This window comes from Camellia sinensis, chromosome 4, assembly GCF_055761805.1.
Source record: "Camellia sinensis isolate YWXY chromosome 4, ASM5576180v1, whole genome shotgun sequence".
NCBI lineage: Eukaryota > Viridiplantae > Streptophyta > Magnoliopsida > Ericales > Theaceae > Camellia > Camellia sinensis.
Window position 1 is genome coordinate 106877872 of NC_138964.1, and position 23487 is coordinate 106901358.

At 36.2% G+C, this 23487-nt stretch overlaps 1 protein-coding gene across 1 annotated transcript; it reads left to right on the forward strand.

Annotated features, from left to right (window-relative positions):
• Window positions 1-747: 747 nt before the first annotated feature.
• On the forward strand, window positions 748-9107 carry LOC114286844 (uncharacterized). The gene is made up of 4 exons (XM_028230071.2): window positions 748-1190; window positions 4465-4909; window positions 5096-5211; window positions 8357-9107. The coding sequence occupies exons 1-4, from the start codon at window positions 872-874 to the stop codon at window positions 8776-8778; spliced, it is 1302 nt and encodes a 433-aa protein (XP_028085872.2). The 5' UTR covers window positions 748-871; the 3' UTR covers window positions 8779-9107.
• Window positions 9108-23487: the final 14380 nt, after the last annotated feature.

A 23487-nucleotide genomic window follows, 5' to 3' on the forward strand; every position in this document is an offset into this window, starting at 1 on the left:
TTTCATATTTTTGATATTTAGCAAATTTTTAGAAGATTTTTTTTACAATTTTTTTACTTTTAAGTGTATTTATGTTAGGTGTCTTAAATATAAAAAAATTACTTAAAATATTAAAAAAATTCAAAAAAAACAAAAAAAAAATACAAAAAATAAGAAAATAAAATTTTTTAAAAAATATTTTCTGAAAAATGAAAACAAGCAAACTAATTTTGTCATTCAACAATGATTCATCACACTAAAAACATCACCACTAATAGCACTAATGCATTAAAAAAGTAAAAAAAAAAAAATACAACTCCAAGACCAAAACATCACATCATTAATGACGAAACTCACTGCCACCTAATTAGTGGGAGCACTAATTAATGCTCCCAAACATTTTTCTTTTGTCATTAAGCAAACCCAATGCAGACCACGGCTGCCAAACGATCACATTAATGTCAGTATGGATAGTGGTAAAAAAAAAATAATTTTATTATTTTATATAATATTTTAGGAAAATGATTGGTGGCCCTAAAAAAATTGTCCCTAATACCCATAATTTTCATTTTGGGAAACTGTTTTTTTTTTTCTTTCTTTTTTCCTTTTTTTTTTTACTTGAAATGGAATTTCGGGGCATTCGAGCCCCGAAATCTCGGGCCCTCAAGCAGCGCCGAATATTTTAATACACATTTCTTAATAAAAAATTCTCTTAAATAATCTTTTTTTTATCTCCATTTTTTTACTTAAAAAATTAAAAAATATATTTATATAACCCATCTCAAAACTCTTTTATTTCTAAAAACTCAAAAACTCGTTGCGCTTTTCACAGTTACAATTAATATTGGAACTGAAGCGCAACGAGTGAGATGCTTGGAGTGTCCCCATTGAGATGATGAGCCCAAAAATGCTAGAGAGAGCGCTCTCTGCGCGCAGGGCAGCGCAGTTTAGCGGCGAAGGAGACGAAGACGACGGCGACGATGAGTCGAAGACCAGGAAGCACATCTCACCCTTCATCAGAGCCACCAACTACTTCACCCGAACCGGTTACCTCTACCCTTGCTTCATCCTCTCCATCTCTCTCCTCTTAGTCTACTCTCTCATTATTCACTCTCGCAATCTGGTCTGCGTCTCTGATCCGATCTCTCGCTTCCGCTTCTTCGGCTATGGCGAACTCGAATCCGACTTCGGATCCCTCGGCGTGCCCTGGTGTAAGCTCTCTCTCTCTCTCTCTCTCTCTCTCTCTCTCTCTGTGATCTGATCTGTGAGCTTTTTGCATTTCGTGCCGATCTTGTTTTGTTAGGGTTTTCTCAGATCTGAATTATCAACTTTCGGAATTGCTTACTGGTATGCATATTTCGGATGGAGTTGTTGCCTGTTTGATTGCTGAGAAAATGGAGCGAAATATTGTAGTATAATGAAATTTGAATCTCATGTTTAAATTATGTAATTTTGTTTGCTGTTTTGGAATGTTTGTGTTTTCAGTTGTTTGCTATTGCACAGTTTTAGTAAAAAACTGATGAAACTACTGCTTGCTTGTTTGATTAGCGGGATTAATAGTGACAGGATTAACAGGTTATCCAGTTGGATTAGTTAGATACTCTTGTCCAAGTTTGTTCACAATAGATATGGAAATATGTAATCCCAATTATATGTGTGTTTTGCTTTATTAGTTGTAGGATTAAAAGATTCATCAGTTGGATAGAATGGCCATTGGAATTTATTCAGTATAATAAAATTTGCAACCAAACAATAGAATGTGAATCTCATGGATTAATAATCCCAATAATATGCTATTATCCACCCAATCAAACCAGCGCCAATAGTTTCAAGGCGTTATTGAAATTAAATTGTGTTTTTAAAGCAAACTTATGTACTACATCGTGGGCTGTTATGGAAAATGATAACCATTAGAAAATAAATAAATAAAAAGAAGAAAAATTGTTTGGTATGTGTACCATACACTGTTAGGAAGATTTGTGGTCTTAGAGCATCTCTAACGATTTATTTGCTAAAACACTAGCTATTGCCCTGTTTTAGCAATGAATATTGAAAAATTACTATAATTTAGTAATGTCTATGTTACATAGACTCTTTTATTCCCCCACAATATCCGTGTCTACTGGATATGGCATGGGTAAGGGTGTGGGATATGGGTTCGATACTCGTATCCAATTTAGACACTCAGGTCCTTTAATTTGTTACAATATATGAGAAGAATAAACTCGCATTTGCTAGTAAAGCAATATGTTTAGCCTCTCACGTGAATTAAATATAGAAATTTTATATTTTTTCTTAATCCTATTCAATTTCAAATATATTTGTATATAATTTACAACATTTCATTTGAGAATATTAAATAATATGCAATATATATGTGTATATGACACTTCCCCACACCCATATCCAATTTTGGATACGTATCCATGATCCTAAGATTTAAATTTGTGAAGGTCTGACGCTTGGATTTACACCCACACCCGATATTCGTACCTGAGTCCATGTGTTGCTCCAATAGTGTATTTGCTTTATTTTCTTGTTTTAATCACAACGTTTGATTTGTGGTTTTCTACCTTTAATCACAACTACTCATTATCATTCCCTCCTTTTGATGAGTTGACAATTTTACCTATTGTTATTTTTTGTGCCAAATATAACATTAGGAATAACAATGCTAAATTATAGCAATGGTTTTCTTTCATTATTGGAGAGGTGATTTTGGGACTTCTTGCTATTTTAACCAGTGAAGAAGCTCTTAGTTATGAATGATGTTGGTGTATAGTTATAATTGTTGTAGTGGTTAGTTACAAGGCTTTTATGGTATTTTTGGTTTAGTCAAACTGATTTCGGGATGAGATTTTCTAGTGTTTGATCTTAGTTGGGGGGGGGGGGGGGGCATCATTCTAAGCTTTTATATATATATATATATATAAATATATTCTAATATTTTTTATTTATTTTTTCTAGTTAGTTATAATATGTGTTAAATATGAATTATTATTGGAAATTGATGTTAACTACAAATTGTTTTTGTTAATTATAAATAAATATTATGTAAATAGCACGTATGATAATAAATTTGAGTTATTTTCCTTTTGTTTCTTTGAGATTTGTATGTTCGAGTATCTTCATTTGGGGTGATATTCTTCCTCGACGGGAGTGAGTTTCTTATAAGTTTCCTACTTGGGTTGGGAGTATGAAATCGCTTTTCTCAGTAAGAAACACCACCCAGCTAAGATTTTCCTGCTACAAAGTGTTTAATTATGAACTGAAATGACGATGGTTATTAGGTTTTGTGGTGTTTTGTTAAGAACCAAAATAGTCTTAGTTATGAAACTTTTGGGGTGTTTCTGTTATGAATCAATTTAGTTTGGTATGACTCAAATTGATAGAAGTTGTGTGAATCATTGTGGTTGAAATTTTAGGTGCATGCCGTAGCACTTGGGAAAAAAATTCTTGTCCAATATTGAAAGGCCTTAATTCATGTGACCCTAGAGTTGTGATAATGACTTAAAGTTTGTTCGATGGAACTGTTCAAAATGAAGTTATATCTTCAAATGTTATGTAGAACATGCATGCAGTATGATTACGATATTGGTATGTCGATATAGTAAAATCTAAAAAAATAGGGCACAAGTACGGCTAGATATGTTTGTAAAAAAATATATATTTTTTAATTTAGAGTAATGCAAAAATTGGTTAAATGATCTAGTTTGTTATGATCCAACCTACAATTCACATTTAGTGCCAAAAAAAGTAAAGGTGTAAACTGAAATTAAATGTCATTATATTAAATAACTTACAAACTATAACTTAATTTTAAATCATACTACGCATAATAATAATAATAATAATAAAATAAAAAGTCCAATGAAACTAATTTATTAAAAGAAAAAAACACTAATTTGAATGAGGTATGACTCAGGTATTTTATATATACTAGGTACGTCTGTGGTAAGGCAAATATTAAGAAAAAAAAAAAATTTAGATGCATGTTTTGTGTACTCGATATGTATGCAGAAGTACCAGTACCTGGTACAGGTACGACATGTTTGTCGAAGTACCCATGCTTCATAGATGATTTGAGAGTACAACAATCAAAAAGAAACATTCTAGCAATGCTGAAACATTATGTTGTGGAAGTTACGATCACTGATTTTGTGAATGTTTGTTGGAATCATAATCATTGTTTCAAGTCACTAATTTCTGGCTGATTATTTATTTTTCTTTCTTTTTTGAAGATTCAGTTTCATTTTCCCATCCTAATGGATTTCATGTTTTAAAAGCCATTTTTTGTTCATTTTTATTCTTCATTGGTTGTTTCTTTGTTGGACATTGAATTTAGTAGTTGTAATAGGATATATATTTGTGAATCTTATACTTTTGGTTTAACAAGTTGATTCATCAGTTAGAAATCCATGTTTGAGCATGAAGTCCTAAAGTTCTTACAATTTGTGCCCATTTAATTGTTATCCTTGGCAAAAGGCAGATCGAAACATGGAAAAACTGTTGAATGGACATCCAAGGATTTACTCAGGGGCTTGGAAGAGTTTGTGCCAATATATGAAACACGACCTATCAAAAACAACATGTATGGGATGGGTTTTGACCACAGCTTTGGGCTTTGGTTCATTGCCCGATGGTTGAAACCTGATCTGATGATTGAGAGTGGTGCCTTCAAGGGGCATTCAACTTGGGTTTTGCGGCAAGCAATGCCGGACAAACCCATTGTGTCACTTTCACCCCGCCATCCCGAAAAATACCTAAAAAAGGGGCCTGCTTATGTTGATGGGAACTGCACATACTTTGCTGGAAAGAACTTCGTGGATTTTGGGAGTCTTGACTGGCAAAGCGTAATTAAGAAACATGGAATTGAAGATCTCACTCGGGTTCTTGTCTTCTTTGATGATCACCAGAATGAATTAAAACGGTAATCATGTTTTGTAGATTAATCAAATTTATCTCTTTCAATACACTACTTATGCTATCATTTGCATGTATTTATAAACTTGCAAATCTGAAGTTGTTCGCTATTTTTATCTTTTGCATATCAATGGATTACAAATTTTAATAAGTGACATCATGTTTTCTTTTCATATCATACTCTGTTGTGTAGGCTCAAGCAGGCTCTGAAAGCTGGCTTCAGGCATCTTGTTTTTGAGGACAACTATGATACTGGAACTGGAGACCATTATTCCTTCAGGCAGATATGTGACCAATATTATATAAGAGGTGCATATTTGCCCATTTTATCTTCTATCAATGCAGGTCATATTTGGACTACAAATGGATTTATATAGTGTGTACATCACTTAACATGCATAGTTGCCACAAAAGTTTGTTTATACTTAATATTTTGTTATGGAGAAACTGATCCCAACCTATGAAAGATGCTCCAGCAGTTAATTGAGTTTTGGCCAAATAAATGAACAATTGAGACATGGTTAAGGGGTTCATGACCAACAACTTCAGGAACTTTGTACAGAATGGGTTTTATGTGCTCAAACAAAAATGACGGTCACTTTGCTTTTTTCTTTCCATTCATTCTGTAGTTGCATGCACATATGACACGACACGGACATGTTGACACGCCAGTTTTCAAAAAATGCAAGACACAACACTCTTGAGACATGTTAAAATTTATATTTTTACAAATTTATTATATCAAATATATGAATAATTTATTAAAAAATAATAAAAATATGTAACAAACACTAATTATATTAAAAATTTGTTTAGTTCATAACTTAAAGATCAAGATATCATTAACTTAGCAATTACATTTTAAAGAATGCGAAACAATTATAGAATAATATTGTTATACACATGATGTATTCATCTAGTAAATGTTTCAAAACATATTTATGGTGCATAAATTGTCTTATAAAGAATGTTGAATATTGTTATTATGGAGAGGAATTCTTTATGTAGGACATGTTTGGAGGGTTTAAGAAGTGTCGTGAAAAGGTCTGCAAAGTGTCACCGAAATTATGAATTTGATCTTTTAATTAAAGACACTGGGCTTGTTTGGTTTGTAGTGGAGAAACATGTTTTGAGATAAAAAGTACGAAAATTTGTTTGGTTTGGTTTTTTTTCAAAAGATGTTTTGAAAAATTATTTTGAGAGAGAGTTTTAGAAAAAGTGATTGATTTGACGTGTATGAGAGAGAAATTTGTTTGGAAAACTTGTAAACCAAACAAGTTTTGAAAAAAAAATTTGGGAAAATTTGTTTGGTTTGATTACTTTTGAAAACTTATTTGTAGAGAATTTTTCTCAAAATTTTTTGAGAAACACAAACCAAACAAGGCCACTATTTTAGGAGTGTCCGAAGAGTGTCGGTGTGAGACATGAAATGCTTCTTCCGCAGAGGTGTCCATGCTTTTTTGTACAGGCATACGAAATTTTCTTACTTCTAGTTTTTGGGATAAGTTGCTCACGTTCCCTTACATGTACTTGTTAACCACAGAGAATGAGATTGGAACCTTTTAGACATATCTTTGCTAACCATATTTCATAATTATCTATAACCACATTGCCAAGATTATAAAGTCTTTTGTAAAATAGTTCATTATTAGTGAATCATTTTATGTTATTGTCTGCATGGGCATGTATATAGATGTAAAACTTCATTGTCTCTGTTGGTTAAACATGGTTAAGCCTTTTTTTATATTCTATTCATATATCCTTACATGTGACCAGAGTTTTTAAAGGCAAGCGCGTAACATGAGCATTTTACACCTCATGAGGTGAGGCGTAAGTCTTAAGGCATTGAGGCATACGCATTTCAAATTTCAAATTTTTATGTTTAGTAAATAAATTAAATAATTCAAAACAGTAAAAAAAATAAATAAAAATTATAATAAAGGTGTAAATACTTTTTTCTTTAAGGCGTAAATGTTTAAAGGAAAAAGTTTGCATTCATTGAAAATGAAATTGACATTCTTAGCTTTAGGGATTGAGCTCTAAGTATTAACTCTATATTTTTTTCTTAATTGGTTGTTTATTTAATTTTTCCTATAGAATATAGTTGCAAAAGGGATTCTTTTTTATTTATTTATTTTAGTTTTTAGGTTTAAACCATCTACTAGACTAAATTTGACTGGAGCCTAAGACAACCGCTTCAGATGCGTACTTCTCAAGGCACACCTAAGGTGCATGCCTCAGGCTCTGATGCGAAAGCCTTTTTGGAGAATAGCCTAAAAATCAAAGCCTGAATGCGTATTACGTTAGCATTGAGGCGAGGCGAAATAAAGTCTTTTAAAACTTTGCATGTGACTACTTTTTTTTGTCCAATTTGGTAATGGGTCCTGTGATTCTGACTTTATGATCCTTACTTTGGTCTTAACGTGCTTGTTGTTTGTAAGTTGTAACATCCTATGAGAGCATATAGGGATCCAGATGTAACAATTGTTGTATGCCTACCACTCTATTTTTGTTTTGTTACCTCTTTTCTTCAGTTTCTATACCTGAATGGAATCCAATGGTTATATCGTCAAAACTTTCAATCATCCATTTTAGTGTGGTACAAACAACCCATGACTGCTGTTACTAGAAAAAAGTTGCATTTTGTTTGCAACGCTTGGTTTTGATCTTTTTGACCTATTAGAATGTCTAATCATAGTTGAACTCATATAATGCCTTCAGTTGGAAAAAAAAGGCCCATTTGTGTGCTCAAATTATTTTTTTTTCTAATTCTTTTAGCCTTGCTATCACATAACTCTATAAGTTGAAGAGTGATTTTCCCTTTATATTGTTAGGTGAGAGTGAACCAATTTGAGTACATTCTTCTCCCTTGTCTAAAGTAGATGAAAGACACTCTATTACCTTTGCTGCTTCAAAAAACAAGAATTTAATTCTCTTGTAGCTTTGCTCTCATTTAGCTTCAAGCAATTGAAGAGTGATTTTCCTTTAATATTGTTAGGTGAGAGGTGTGAATCAATTTGAGTACTTTAGCCCTTCTTGTGAGTAGATGAAGACACTTTACGACCCTTACCAACTTGAAAAACCAGAATTGAATTGCTGACTTCCGGAACCTCTAGAGAATAGTATGTTTTCAGGATGTTGATATTGTGAGTTTTTGCCTCCTGTTTATTGAAGCAACGCTTTTGTTATATTTTGTTTGCCGAAGTTGAAATAATAGCAAAAAAATTTAGTTCAAAGTAAATCTTGCATGAGGATGCATTTTTTGAGATTATACTAGTTGAGTTTGTAGATGTTATAGTATTTCCACATGTTTTTGTCTTGTAGCATTTACTTAGAGAATGATTTTTTATTTTATTTTCTCTGCTGTTATTGGTTGGAACATATGACACGTTGCTTGTTGATATTATTTGGTTTTGGGAGTTTGTATATTTATATTAGTATTTTATGGCTCCAGGTGGTGGCCATAGTTGCTTTAAAGATAGTGATGAAGCTAGGATCAGATCGAGAAGGAAGGAGTTCTGGGAGAAGGCTATGGATGTAGAAGAACTATGTGGGCCCGGTGAAACATGGTGGGGTGTTAGGGGACAGATGCGCGATGACTTTAACCACAGTAATAAGGTGATTACGTATGCAGAACATATTAAGAACAGCAGGTTTGTGGAATCAGTGCTAGATGTTTATTGGGAGCTCCCACCGGTGGCTGGTCCTTCACTTACTCATCAAACCAGATATGATCCTGCTCGTGCATCCAGTCCCATTGTTGAGGATGGAAGGTTTGGCTTGTTTCAGCGGCTTGGTTTGAATAGACTCAAGGCATCCGTATTCAATGGATATACTCAAATGGTATATCTTCAAGTATCCGAACAAAAATCTTAAAAGCTATCTGAAGTAGATGTGAATCTAGATGTTTGGTTTGCCACTATGTGAAACCTTGAGATCTGCTAATACCATGCATTCCTCTCATAGTTGTTCTTTTAACCTTTTTGCTAGGTTTTTTATTTATTTGTTTTATAAAAAAAATTCACTTTTGAGAATTGTTTCTGACATTTTTTATTTCTGACAAAATTCGTTCCTTGACCTTAGCAGTGTTATTGTTTCTTGTTTGCTGTTGCAAGATTTCACTCGTTTAGAGATAATTTTTAATTTTGTGCTTGCAATCCTTTTTCTTTTTCTTTTTCTTTTAATGGAAAAACATTTGTTCATGATTTTTGATGCTTCTCAAACAATTTGGATTGGTTAGCAAACTCGGCTTTAACCTTTGTGTTCCATTGTAGACATGTCTAGAATCCTTGGATTTTGTAGCTATCTCTTACAAAATAGGTAGGTGTTGCTGGCAGTTTGTTGGTTTTCTGAATGCATCTCTAATTGGTTTGCCAATTTATTTTGAACAGTTAGGGTGCAGCTAGTTTTTCCTTGTGGTGGGGTTTGATGTAGTGTAAAGTTGGTTATATATTTTTCCAAAGTGATTCCAAGAACTAGATTAATTTTTAGTTAGTTGGCAGGTTTAATGTGATCAATGGTTGACTTTGGCATGTTGTCCATTGGTGATAAAATCCCGATGTCCATTGGTGATCACCAGCTCTGGTAAGGCTCTCAGCAACCATAACCGATCACTATATGGAATTCTATTTGTAAAAGGTCCAACCATTGGGTTGTGAGCACACTACATTCTACTAGGGTTTTTCACTTGGCACTTTGAGAACGGTGAGAGCATGTAACATGTTATGATTGCGAAGGTCGAAATGATTAAATGCTGGATTGGATTGGATGGTGCACCAGAACCAAATTGTAACTGAGATGAGAAGAGTCTCTGGAGTCCTAGCTTATCCATTTTATCTGATGTTCAGTTTCTTGCGTATCTGGTCTTGAAGAGCTTGGAAGAATATCAATGATTGAAAAAGAAAGGTCAGTGCTATGAAGCACGGACACGCGACATGACACGGACACGTCGATACGTAAATTTTTAAAAAATGGAGGACACGACACGTTGGAGACACGTTCAATATATATAATTAATTTTATTTATTATATGTCATAAAATTATTAAAAAAAACATTGAAATAACATAAAATTGCATTTCATTAATACATAACATGTCATTCGAAGCTACTAACCATCATTTGTTACAAAATGCATGAAAATCAAATCACAAAATATAAAATTATCCAATGTACCAACAACTATCATCTATTACAAAATTCATAAATATCAGAAAATGTGAATTTAAGTAGAGGAAACTATTATAACATCTTCACCACCACTTCCATCTTCTCCTTCATCTGTAAATAGGACCGCCTCCATAGCCGGTTCATCAAGCGAGAGGTTAGCTATCCCAAGTATTCCAATACAATCAAGTGAGTCAAAGTTATCTCCAGCAATGTCCCACATTTTTTGTCTCTCCTTGCAAGTATTGGGAGCTCCTCCTTGATAAAAGACGAAGATTACTATGAATGAACACCAAGTCCTCTGCTCTTTGAGGGACCATTTTGTTCCTTCTCACTGAGTGAATAAAGGAGTAAGTACTCCAATTTCTCTCACAACAAGATGAAGAGGCGGGTTGCACAAGTAATCTCAAAGCTAGTTTTTGAAGAGATGGTGCATATGCACCATATGCACACCACCAAGTATAAGGGTCCATGTGCCACCTATTATGAATGGAATCATACTCCGAGAATGCTTTAACATAACCCGAAAATTTTCCAAACTCAGTTATCACCTTGGTTCGCTCTGTGATATCTTCAAAATACCTTTTAAAACACTTGTTCCTCTCACGTGTCACATCTTCATCCCTATGTGGAGGAACTCTATTTTGATCCTCATGGAGCCACGCATCACTATAATATCTACAATACAAAATAGGAAAAAATAATTATTTCAAGAAAGACTAGATAAGTCCATTAAAATGAAATATCTAAAACAAACTTAAATGTGATACTTACTTTGGATTCAATGAATGTGCCGTACAATGGAGAGGAGTATTGTTTTTATTCCAACGATCCACGAGTATTTGATGTACCACATTGTAAAATGTAGATTCTTCATCTATTCTTTTCCCTTTATGCCTATATATTATCATCTTCACTTTCTCTATCATTGTGTCCCACATATCATACACTAAGTGAAGGCAAGGTTTGTCCGTATCACAAGCCCTAAGCATGTCATATACAGGACCCGTGAAGGAAAGAATATAATCAATGTAGTCCCACCACACATCATCCAAAATCTTTTCTTTTACATATTTTTCTTTCCCAACATCATCTTCTCTATAGCAATTCCACTTGTCACTAATTACCATTGCTTGAAGCCATGTTTTATAAGCTTCAACCTCTTGAGCATCACAATTGTGGAGGCAAATCGTGTTTCGGCAACCGATAGCAACTTCAATGACATAAATTCATTGTACATAGCCAATCGCATTGAGTGATTAGAGATAAAAAAAATTATCATCAAACCATCTCCGGCAATATCACTAATCCAACTACACTCTTCATATGTGACCTCATTCCTCTCAATATTCTTTGCCGCACAAATATTTTTCAAAGCTAGATTTAATGTGTGCACTACACAAGGAGTCCATAGAATATGAGAGAATTGAGCTTCAATGAGTTGTCCAGCTGCCTTACAATTAGGAGCATTATTCGTGATGACTTGAACAACATTACTAGCCTAACCTCATTAATCACTTCTTTCATCAAATTTGCAATAAAATATTTGTCTTTAGTTTCTCCAGAACAATCAACTGCCTTAATAAACATAGGCCCACTTTCACTTACCGCCATAAAATTAATCAAAGGCCTCCTTTGAGAATCACTCCAACCATCACTAACAATGCTCACCCCTTTTTCCTTCCATGTGCCCCTAATTGGTTGCAATAATCTATCAATATTTGCCCTCTTCTTTTGAAGTAATGTGGTTCGTAACAAATTATAACCGGGAGGCAAATATCCAGGAATATTATGGTTTGCAGCAAATGTGAAAGAGCTAACATAGTAAGGATTTCTTGCGAGATTAAAGGGTACCCCCCCCCCCCCCGAGTAGAACATCCTAGCAATTTCAAAATGTAATTGCTCTCTATCCTTCATGTTGAATGCTTTCTCAATAGCACTCCCACTCCCAGGCGCACTTCCACTCCCACTCTCATTCCCACTCCCACTTGCACATGTCCTCCTTTTCTTTGATTCATAAGCATAACTACTACCAATTGATACACTAGAAGGGGGTAGTGATACATTTTTGGGATGAGCATTTTTAATTCTCAATTCAGCAGCATCATTCCCATTTTGCAATTGTGAAAGTTTTTGACTTGTAATTTTCTTACAAGCACCAATTCCCTTTCCTGGAAGTTTTAATAGGTGTGCCCTTGCTCTTATATATGGACCTTTGAAAGTATTATTACAAAAATTACATTGTAATTGGCAATTTCCTCCTCCTTCCCCAGGTTTTGCTAATTTAGTTACATACTTCCACAATGGTTTGTTCTCATCAAAATCATCATCAGGTATATCATTAGAACTACCACCCGCAGTAGCCATTGTTTCAGAATTACAAATTTGTTCCTATAATAAAATTAATAAACACACATTATTATTAAAATTAACAAAACTAATAATATATATATATATATATATATATATATATATATTCTGAAATAAGACATATATATAAATATATATATATTTTGAAAAAAGACATATTAACAAAACTAATTAATAAATATATATTATATATATATATTCTGAAATAAGATGTAGAGGGAAAAAAAATATAAAATGAAAATAGAAAAAAAAGAAAAGAAAGAAAGACCGAAGCCGAAGAAGAAGGAAGAAGACCAGAAGAAGACCAAACACACAGAGAGAGAGGAGACGTCGACAAAGAGAGAGAGAGAGAGAGAGAGAGAGAGAGAGAAACATCGACTGACGAAGACCAGAAGAAGAAGGAAGAAGACCGAAGCCGAGGAAAGAAGAAGAAGGTGTACCTTACGGCGACGAGCGACGACCGAAGAGCGACGACAAGCGACGAGCGACGGACGAGCGACCAGGTTCTCTTTCTCCTCTGTTATCTTCGCCTTCTCTCTTTCTCTTTTTGTTCTCTGCTAAGCTCTTAGATCAATTTAGGGCTTGATCGATTTAGGGTAAACAAAAGTTATTTTTATTTTTTTACAGATTGAACCCAAAAATATTTTGTAAATTCTGAAATTGACCCTAAAAATGTTTTGTCAATTCTGAAATTGGCCCCGTGCGTGTCCCAAAAGTGTCCATAATGTGTCCTAGACGTGTCCGGCTTCAAAAAAAATAAAAAAAAATTGGACACTCTTTAGTGCGTGTCGGACATGTGTCCACCGTGTGTTCGACGCGTGTCCGTGTCCGACACTGGTACGGAGCCCTCAGAGAGGTGTCCGTGCTTCATAGGGTCAGTGTTTCTTCCACAACTAGCTGCATAAAGTTCATTTCTGTGATGATATTGGCTTTGTTCGAAAAGTGTGTTTTTTGAAAAATAAAAACAGAAGACAAAAACACAACCAAATAGGCTAATGATATGAATTGCACACTCATTGTTAACGGTTTAACAATCGTAAAATGTAAATGGAGTATGCATTCAGCATGAATTCGTCTAGTGAGTTACAAATAGAAGTTGAAAATATCAAACCTTTAACAATTTCATCGAGTAAATTACTCAACTTAGCCATGCAATACTTCAATTGTTTGTTTGTCTCAATGCGCTGCGGTAGGGACACCCTAATTGGTGGTTTTGTCGATCTGGTTCAGATCATATCTTATTTTTTCAAACCATATTTATGAAAAGATTTGTGATTTTTTCTAAACTGTGGCTGATTTTTTTGGTAACTAATATTGTTTGTAATTTAGGTTAGGTTTCTTGTTTGGTCCTTTGAGACCTTATTTTTTTTCTTGTATGTTGTTTTTTACCTTTTTAAAACTGTTTGGTAGTCTTACTTACAACATGGACAAGTAAAAGCTAGTACGTAGTTGTTTCGCAAAATTTTAAAGATGAATAAATAGATAAATTATAGTTATCATAATTTATGAAGAGTCAATTTACTTTCTATAGTTTCAATTTGATCTTAATATTTTAAGTTTAGTTACAATATTATTCTTTTATCAACCAAAAGTGAAATTTAAAAGAAAAGAGTATAATTACTGATAGTTTCAAAATTCTAATCAATCTATCTTCTATGCTATCTATCTATCCATCTTTACTATTATTAAAAGTGACAACTCACTTGGTCTCTAAACTTTGGTGGCTTCTCCTTGTAAGAACCCGACCCTCGTACATGATTTCTGATATATCCTCAATCCTTGATTAACACGTTTGAATTAGAAATTGGAAGCCTTAACGGCTTAATTATCTGAAATTGATTATATATCTGTGATTAGCATAATTTTTACGTAATATTAAGCATGTTTACAAAATTTCAATTTCAGAATGATTAAACGATGGAATTTTGTCTTATATGCCTTTATATATATATATATATATCAAAGTCCAAGTTCTCTTAAGCTTGATCAAAAAAAAAAAACAATTTGACATATCTTTTGGAGAGGGAAAAAAACGAAGGAAGAGGAAAAAAAAAAGGGGAACAAGGGCAAGGTTCAACAAGGAAGGGAGTTGAGATTAACTTAGGAGATCCTTGCCATTTTTAAAGCTTAAGGTATGTTAAATTTAATGTATATGGGAATTCTCCTTTTAATTGTGAAGAAGGATTTGTTTATGATTTATGTTTGATGATTTAGGGTTGTAATGGAGAATTGTTCATAATTTATGTTTGATTGAAGAGGATACTCATCAATTGGTTGCTTTGACATGAAATTTATACCTCAATCTTTGTTTCTCATGTTAAACCCATGAAACTATATTTAAGTAATGTATGATGTTTTGATAAACATGAGGAACTTGAATTAAAGATAGAATTTGGAAGGTTTGTAACTTGAATAAGCTTCTATTCATGTGTATTTTATGATGCTCAAGTTCTAGTACATGCTATGGTGAAATTTATACTTCAATCCTTGGTTTTTATGCCATAGTATAATGTGTTATGTTTTATGAACAAAAGGAAGGTAACTTAAAGGATGAAATTTGGAAGAATAGTGACTTGATCAAGCTTTTAATCATGTTACCTTGTGATGTTTCAATGATAAATTATGTTATAGTGAAGTTGGGTTTAAGTATTGCCTTAATTTCATCTTGGGTTGCATGAGAAATGAAGTGATGATGCTTAAAATTGAGTTGAAACCGAGCTGCCCCAAAACAGGGCCATGGCCGCTCGAGCGGAGGCCTTGGGCGCTCGAGTGGAGAAAGAAGAAAAACCTGGAAATGCCTACTGTCTACGGCCGCTCGAGCGGAGGGGGATGACCGCACATGCGGTGCTTGGCCACTCAAGCGGAGGGTCTGGCCGCACGTGCGGCCCGAGCTGGAAAAATGGTTCGCTTAGTTTTGCATGCTTGACTCACTGGTATTTTTAGAATATTTTCTGATGATTTTAAGAGGGTTGTAAATTCATGCAAAGTGTAATGATTCAGGAAATGATTTAAGAAAGAAAAGAGAACTAATGCGCAAGTTTTGCGTGTGTGCAGGACACACTTCGGGAGGAAGTAACACGTTATTTCAACACTGTGAGTAGTAGTACGCTTTACTATAGATAATGATTGCCCTTAGCATTTTGTTGATGATAATTATGCACCTGTACTTAATGTAAATGTATGATGATAAGAAGGTGAACATTTTCCCTACTCTCATGATTTCAAGGGCTGTAATGCCAATATGTTTCAAGGGCCTCGTGCCATAAGATTCAAGTATGTTTCAAGGGCCTCGTGCCACATGTTTCAAGGGCCTCGTGCCATCACCTTTCAAGGGCTTATAGCCATATGTTTATGTTGCAGGATTGGGCCTAAGGCCGTTATGTACTTAGCACAGAATCAGACTAACCATGTGAACTCTGCATCTTTATATGTATTGATGTGTTTTATGTTTCAAGTTAAACATCGTTTATTATGTATTACTATTCACTGAGCCTGGCTCACTCTCTATTATGTCTGTTTCTGTAGGTCATCAATCAGGAGGTCAGTCCTAGCCCTGACGTCGCTTTCTTTTGTCAACCTTTACGTGTCCAGGCACTATACAAGGCCATCCATTTTGCGAAGTTGTTAAGATGTTGGCTTGCTATTTAAGTGTCCATCTAAGATTGATGTACATAACTTTTATGTTTTTTGTATACGCCCTATCATGGGGCTGGGACTGTAAAAGTATGTGCATGTAACCGTCATCCAGGGATATAGTTTTAAACTTTATCTAACTTTGATGATGTATGTAATGTTGAGATCCTGGCATATTAGAAATAGCTCAATGGAGTATGTTTGTATCTATGTTATGTTAGTATTTTTAAGCTTCCGATAAGGCCCCGTAGATTATGTATACCAGGTTACATGTCCGTTTTTGAATAGGTCATGCCCAAACTTTTAGGGGCAGGTTAGGGGTGTGACACTCCTTATGCCACGTGTCCTCATGTTGCTATTTGACAAAAAAAAAAAAGAAAAAAAAAGAGGGGATAATTGTGAAGAGTAAGACTCAAACCTTAGACCTTAAGTTTAACAAATAAGACTTTTATCACTTGCAAAGAAAAACATATATTGTAAAAGTTTTGTTTTATTTTTATTTATTTTAATTGTATAGGTATAGGTGGATCAACTAGCTTCTCCTAGTTTGGTTTGTACGGGTGAATCCTAAGGGTCCTGCCTTGGGTGTTCTGAGCATCAAAAAATTGTATAGGTATCATGTGTGCTATAGTGCTTCTGGTTCAGACCCAATCCATTTGATGTTTTAGATTCGGGTTTCATTGTCATATATAGTTATTCATGTCTTGTTTCCTCTTATATCTCTTTGAGTTTTGCTTTTTGGATGTGTTGATTGCGTTTAGAACAGGTTGGTAGCTTGTTTTTTAAACTTTTGTTGCCCAGATTTTTATCTCTTTGCTCGAGTGGTCTTTGTGAACCTCCAGTACTTTTGCAGGTCTGCAAAAATATTGAGAGTTTGTATTCTCCGCTCGAGCAAAGTTTCTTGCACTCGAGTGATGGTTTTCTGTCTGCAAAACTTCTGGGAGATAGTATTCTACGCTCGAGCGAAGATTCTTACACTAGAGTGGAACAACTTATTGTGCCTGTTTGCTCGAGCGACACTTTCTACGCTCGAGCGAACTGTGCATATATCAATTCGTAAAAGTCACTTTTTACATCACTTTTTCATCTCTCTATCTCTCTCTCTAAACATTTCAAAACACTGATATTTCTCACTCTCTCTCTAAAACTCATCTAGTTTACTTGATCCATCTAGACCCGTCGATCGTTATCCCCGTGTGCCTTTGTTAAAAACGTAGAGCTCACCTAGAGCTTCGTTTTGATCCGAACAAAGTTGGGTTTCGGCGTGGTTGGAGTCTCTTCATTCTTTCTCTCGTCTTCTAGCTTCGAGGTAGAGATTATTTACACTCTTGTATGAGTTTTACCTTAGTTATTTGCTATTTCAAAGGATTATAGTGGTTTGAGGGTTTTTGGTAAAACTTGAGGTTTGAAATTAAAATGAAAAAGAGGGGTTTTCAAATAGTTTCTTCGAAAGCTCGTGGGTATGAAATTGGAGTTGACATATGTTGAAATAAGGTATTTCATGCATTGAAATTGATTTTTAAAGAGAAAGTGATTTTGCCCTAAAATGTGAATGTTTGACCTAAAATGTGAATGTTTGAGATTGTAAAGAGAAAATAGAATTGATGTTGAAAATTATAAAATTGAAGTAATGTTGATAATGATGGCGGAGTTAGATATGTATTATCACTCCCATCTTAATATCTTGGAAAAATGTATCTTTAATGAAGTTTATTTATCTGTTTAGAGATATCTGTTTTGGGCTATCGGTGGAAGATAGCCATGAGTATTGTAGAAATTGCATGAAAATTAGGTGAATTAAAACTAATTTCTCATCCTTGTACATTGAACATCATTGCTTATTTAATACATTGAAAATGTATATGATTTTGAGAAAAAGGGGTGAATGCGGGAAAGAAGTGTGTATCACCAAATCAAGTTAGCCTGTGTGTTCTAAGTAAAAGTCCCAAAAAATACGCGTGTTCATGGGTGCTGATTCCCATGGATAAAATATTCGTAAAATGGCAATAGTAGCGCTTGCATAGGCTACGTTTACATGGGTTCTGTTTGACAGTTTCCCACGGACGAAATATCCATGAAAGTTTGTATTGGTTTGAGATTTCCCCTTTCTTTCTATTGTAAAGAGCATGGTTTTGTGAATTGTGATATAAACTTGGCATAGCACGACTTTTGAAAAATGATATAAATGTTTTGGTACTGGCATTGCATATGTATAAAACCTTATGGCTTTGTTAAGATTTATACATTGTGTTGTAGTGTTTCTATTGGGTTTTGGCTCACCCTATATGAGAAAAACCATTTTCAGGTGTTAGTGATATGTCTCCACCAAGGATTTAGCTTGGGAAGACTGTGGAGCTGAAGGCTTAGTGTTGTTATTTTGTATTTTATTTTGAACAAGCTTAGGGCTTTATCAGTATTGAGCTTAAGACTCACTTTTGATGTACTCAAGCATTAACTTGGAAAGATGTAAGCCTTTAGGGCATATGATTATCTGTTTACCTTTCATTTCTTTTCACAATCTTGTAACACATGCTGTAGATTCATGATGTACTGTTTATGAATGTATATCGTATGTGTCACCTTTTGTATATTAAACTTTGATTAATGAAAGCTTATCGATTCATTTATGTTGCTACTTATTGGTTGTTATGAGACAGGTATATTGTGTTTATTTCAGGGCATTACAACTTGGTATCGAAGTGTACCGGGTTTGAATACTTTGGGTATATGGGAAGTGGTTATTACCACAATGGATTTATCTCACTCAATAGAGATATTTATATGTACGGTATGTTTATGTGATAACATGCTTATGTGGTTATATGGGTATGGAATTTAGTTCCTAATATATTGATTGAGTCTACGGGTTTCTAGAAGTCCTATTAGAAAAATACTTGATTACTGCTATTTCTAATTGGAACTCTAGCAATGCCGCGGGATGATCATTATCTAGGAAAGAAATTCGTATGTGTTTATGTGATTATATGCTTATATGGAGTCAATTACTGTCGTCCATCGCATTAGGACGCGAGTGAGTTAGCTTCGGCACATTTGTAAATGTGCTTACCTTCATTAGGATGTCAAGACGTGGACGTGGTGGTGGTAGGCGTGGTAGGCCTAGAAGGCATGATGTGCCTTTACTGGATGAGATTTTGGCGCAAGAGGACGGAGTTGGTCTGGCCAATATGGCTAAATCAGTTGGTCAAGAGGCCATTGGCGCTTTGGCCCATGAAATGGCCAGGGCCTTGTGGGAATCTATGGACATTTTCAGGGCTAAGAATCAAGTCCAAGCCAAGTAGCTGAGGTAGGGCCGTCGTTATTAAAGAGAGAGTTCTTCTGGTCTGACTCAGAGTTTTTGGGTAACCCTAAGGAGCCACTGAAGGTGGATGAGTGGCTAGAACAGATAGTGAAGTTGTTTGAGATGCTTGGCATCAAGGACGACGGCTGAGAGTGACCTTAGAATCCTTCCAGCTGAAGGGAGATGCAGGTTAGTGGTGGAAGTATGCACATGGGTGCATTGGGGTGACTTGGGAGGCCTTTGTCAACGTTTTCCAGGACCAGTTCTTACCTCCTACGGTTAGGGAGAAGTTGATGAAGCAATTCTCAATGCTCAAGCAGCTCAACATACCTGTTGCAGAGTTTAAGGCAGCCTTTACTAGCCTCTCTAGGTTTGCACCAGAGTTAGTGGCGACAGATGAGCACCATTGTGTGGAGTTCGAGAAAAAGTTGAGGACCAGACTTCTTTTCAAGGTAGCCGATTCAATGATTAGAGATTACGAGTGACTTGTAGAGTCGGCGACTCATCTTGAGATTGTAATACAGATGGGGGAGGAGTAGATGAGGGGCTTCAAGAGGAGTCAGGATATTCAGGGGGACAGTAAGAGGTAGAGGGGTTCTACCCCACAGTAGTCCAATAGAGCACAGTCGAGATCTGTTTTTCCAATACCGAGTTCGGGTTCTGGGAGAAGTGGTTAAGGAGATTTCATTTGCTTTAAGTGTGACCAATTAGGCCACAAATCTCCAGCTTGCCCACAAAGGGGAGGAGGGCAACAGTCAGTTTCATCTGTGGCTCGTTCTTAGAGCTAGAGTCAGGGGAGAGGACAACCACTCACTTGTTATCAGTGTGGGCAGGCAGGACACTTGAAGAGGTTTTGCCCTCAGTTGGATGGCACACCTGGTGTGTCATGTTCGAGGCAGACACAAAGCCACTAGTCTGCACAGTCAGTTCAGGCCTCGAGGGCCAATCAGGGAGCTTCTTTAGCTCAGTCAGTGCATCAAACTTATGCTCCGAGGGGTCAGCAGGTGAAGTAGAAACCTTCAGGGTGTGTGTATGCTATTATCACACCAGACTTAGTGCCAACACCTTCAGTTGTGAGAAGTTCTTTCTTATTATGCAATTCTATTGTTAATGTGTTGATTGATACGGGTGCATTCCATTCATTTATCTCGTTTACATTTGTATCGGCTTTGGGGTTAGAATTAGCTTGGTTAGCATCTTCACTCAGTGTAGAGTCACCTATTGGTGGTGAGATTGTTTTGGAATAGGGGTGTCGGGGTTGCGATATAGAGGTTGTCGGTCGCCGACTTCTTTTTGTATTTATGTTAATTGACATGTTGAGTTTTGACGCTATCTTGGGTATGGACTGGTTATCATTGTATCAGGATGTCATAAATTGTTACCGTCAGAGGGTTACTGTATGTACCTTAAGCGATGATTGTTTTTATTTCATGGGGGACAGAGTTGATAGAGTTTTATCACCGGTGTATGATCCGCGTGGTCAGAGTGAGCTTAGTTGTCTTTTTGCAAACTTCTTGGGTAGTGAGTGTGACAAGGTCCAAGTTGATTTGCCACGGGTAATTTGTGAATACCCGGATGTTTTTCCTGAGGATCTCACCAGTTTACCACCTCATCGTAAGATTGAGTTCTCTATTGAGTTAGTGCCTGGTACAACACCGATCGCTATGGCACCATATAGATTTGCACCCGTCGAGTTGAGTGAGTTGAAGATTCCACTCCAGGAATTGTTAGGTAAGGGTTTTATCCACCCTAGTACGTCACCTTGGGGAGCACTACCTTTCTTTGCCAAGAAGAATGGTGGTGCCTTGTGACTTTGTATTGATTACTGGAAGTTGAACTAGGTAACTGTTAAGAGCAAGTACCCAATGCCGCGCATAGATGATTTGTTTGGCCAGTTAAAGGGGTCCTGTTGTTTCTCTAAGATAGACCTAAGATCGAGCTATCACCAGTTAAGGGTAAGGGGAGAAGATATCCAGAAGATGGCATTCCGTACGTAGTATGGCTATTATGAGTTCCTAGTGATGCCTTTTGGGTTAACCAATGCACTAGTTGTGTTTATGGATTTGATGAACCGAATCTTCTGCGAGTTCTTAGACCGCTTTGTAGCCGTCTTTATTGATGACATTATGATTTATTCACCCTTTGAGGAGGAGCACAAGGAACACTTGCGAGTTGTTCTTGAGTTGCTTCAAGCCCACAAGTTGTATGCTAAGTTCAGGAAGTGTGAATTCTGGTTGAAAGAAGTAAAGTTCTTAGGCCACGTGGTATTCAGGGAAGGAGTGACTATAGATTTATCAAAGATAGAAGCCGTACAAGATTGGGAACAACCTAAGAGTGCCTTTGAGATCTATAGTTTCTTGGGGTTGGTCGGGTATTACTTTCGGTTTGTGAAAGATTTCTCTAAATTAGTTTCACCATTGACTAGACTGACGAGGAAAAAAATTAAGTTTGTGTGGAGTGAGACTTGTAGGAAGTCATTTCAAGAGCTTAAGGTTAGACTTACTAGTGCTCCAGTATTAATTATTCCAGAGAGGGGTTTTGGGCTATTTGGTGTATTGTGATGCTTCACGGGAAGGTTTGGGTTGTGTGTTGATGCAAGAGGGGAAAGTAGTAACTTATGGCTCACGGCAGTTGAAAACACATGAGAGGAACTACCCTACTCATGACCTAGAGTTAGTAGTAGTGATCTCTGCCTTAAAAATTTGGAGGCATTATTTGTATGGTGAGAAGTTTGAAGTATTTTCTGATCACAAGAGTCTGGACTATCTGTTTACATAGAAAGACTTGAATCTGAGGCAGATGAGGTGGATGAAGTTTATAGAAGATTATGACTTTGAGTTGCATTATCATCCGGGGAAGGCCAATGTTGTAGCCGATGCCTTTAGTAGAAAATCCATTGACAGTGCAACTAGTATTGCCATTCGGGAATAAGAGATGTTGGTTGCTATTAGTGAGTTTGACTTGCATCTTGGTGAGTCCGTTGAGTCTGCAGTCTTGTTCTCAGTAGTTGCACAACTTACACTTTTGAGCTGAGTGATAGAAGTGTAGAGGGGAGATCTTGAGGTAAAAATCCTCCTGGAGAAGATCTCTAATGGAAAGGTAAAGAAAGGCTTGAATGTATATTCTGACTCAAGTGCTAGATACCTTGACCGTATTTTTGTGTCGGGGTCTTGTTGAGAGGAGGTACTCCAAGAGTTTTACCATTAATGCATTGCGGTGCACCCGGGAGGCACAAAGATGTATCATGATCTTAGTTGTCAGTTTTGGTGGAAGGGTATGAAGAAAGATGTGACCGTGTTTGTATCGAGGTGCCTTACTTGTCAACAAGTGAAGGCCGAGCATCAAAGGCTGGAGGGTTTGTTACAACCCTTGCCTATAGCTGAGTCGAAGTGGGAGCATGTCACTATGAATTTTGTTATAGGTCTTCTGAGGACTCAACGGGGTAATGACACCATTTGGGTGATAGTTGATTGATTGACCAAGTCAGCGCACTTTGTACTTATGCGCACGAGTGGCTTAGTAGATAATCTATCCGACCATTATATTAGGGACATAGTGAGGTTGCACGGGATCTCTGTAACGATTGTTTCGGATAGAGATTCACGTTTTACGGCTCAATTATGGCAAAGTTTGCAGAATGCCTTGGGCACTAGGTTGACTTTTAGCACTGCCTATCATCCTCAGACTGACGGGTAGTCAGAGCATACTATTCAAATCGTTGAAGATATGGTTCGAGGTTGTGTCCTTGACTTTAAGGAATCGTGGGAGAGGCACTTGCCTTTAGTGGAGTTTGCCTATAACAACAATTTCCAGTCGAGTATTGGTATGACACCGTTTGAGGCCTTGCATGGCCAACCGTGTAGGTCTCTTGTGTGTTGAGCCGAGGTGGGCGATGCACCTATGTTAAGTCCAGAGTTAGTCTGGGAAACGACGGAGAAAGTTGTACTTATCCGTAAGAGGTTAGTCACCGCTCAGAGTCGTCAGAAGAGCTATGCCGACCGAAGGAGGAGACTGTTGTCCTTTAAAGTGGGAGGGAGATCACGTATTCCTGAAGATATCACCTAGACGGGATTTGATGAGGTTTGGGAAGAGCGGGAAGTTGTCTCTTAGGTTTATTGG

Excerpts from the sequence above, each read along its gene's own strand:
- LOC114286844 (XM_028230071.2), top strand. The coding sequence starts at position 872 with ATGATGAGCCCAAAAATGCTAGAGAGAGCGCTCTCTGCGCGCAGGGCA. Across the intron at positions 1,191-4,464 it reads ATCCCTCGGCGTGCCCTGGT|GCAGATCGAAACATGGAAAA; the intron begins GTAAGCTCTCTC and ends CCTTGGCAAAAG. Across the intron at positions 5,212-8,356 it reads TGACCAATATTATATAAGAG|GTGGTGGCCATAGTTGCTTT; the intron begins GTGCATATTTGC and ends TTATGGCTCCAG.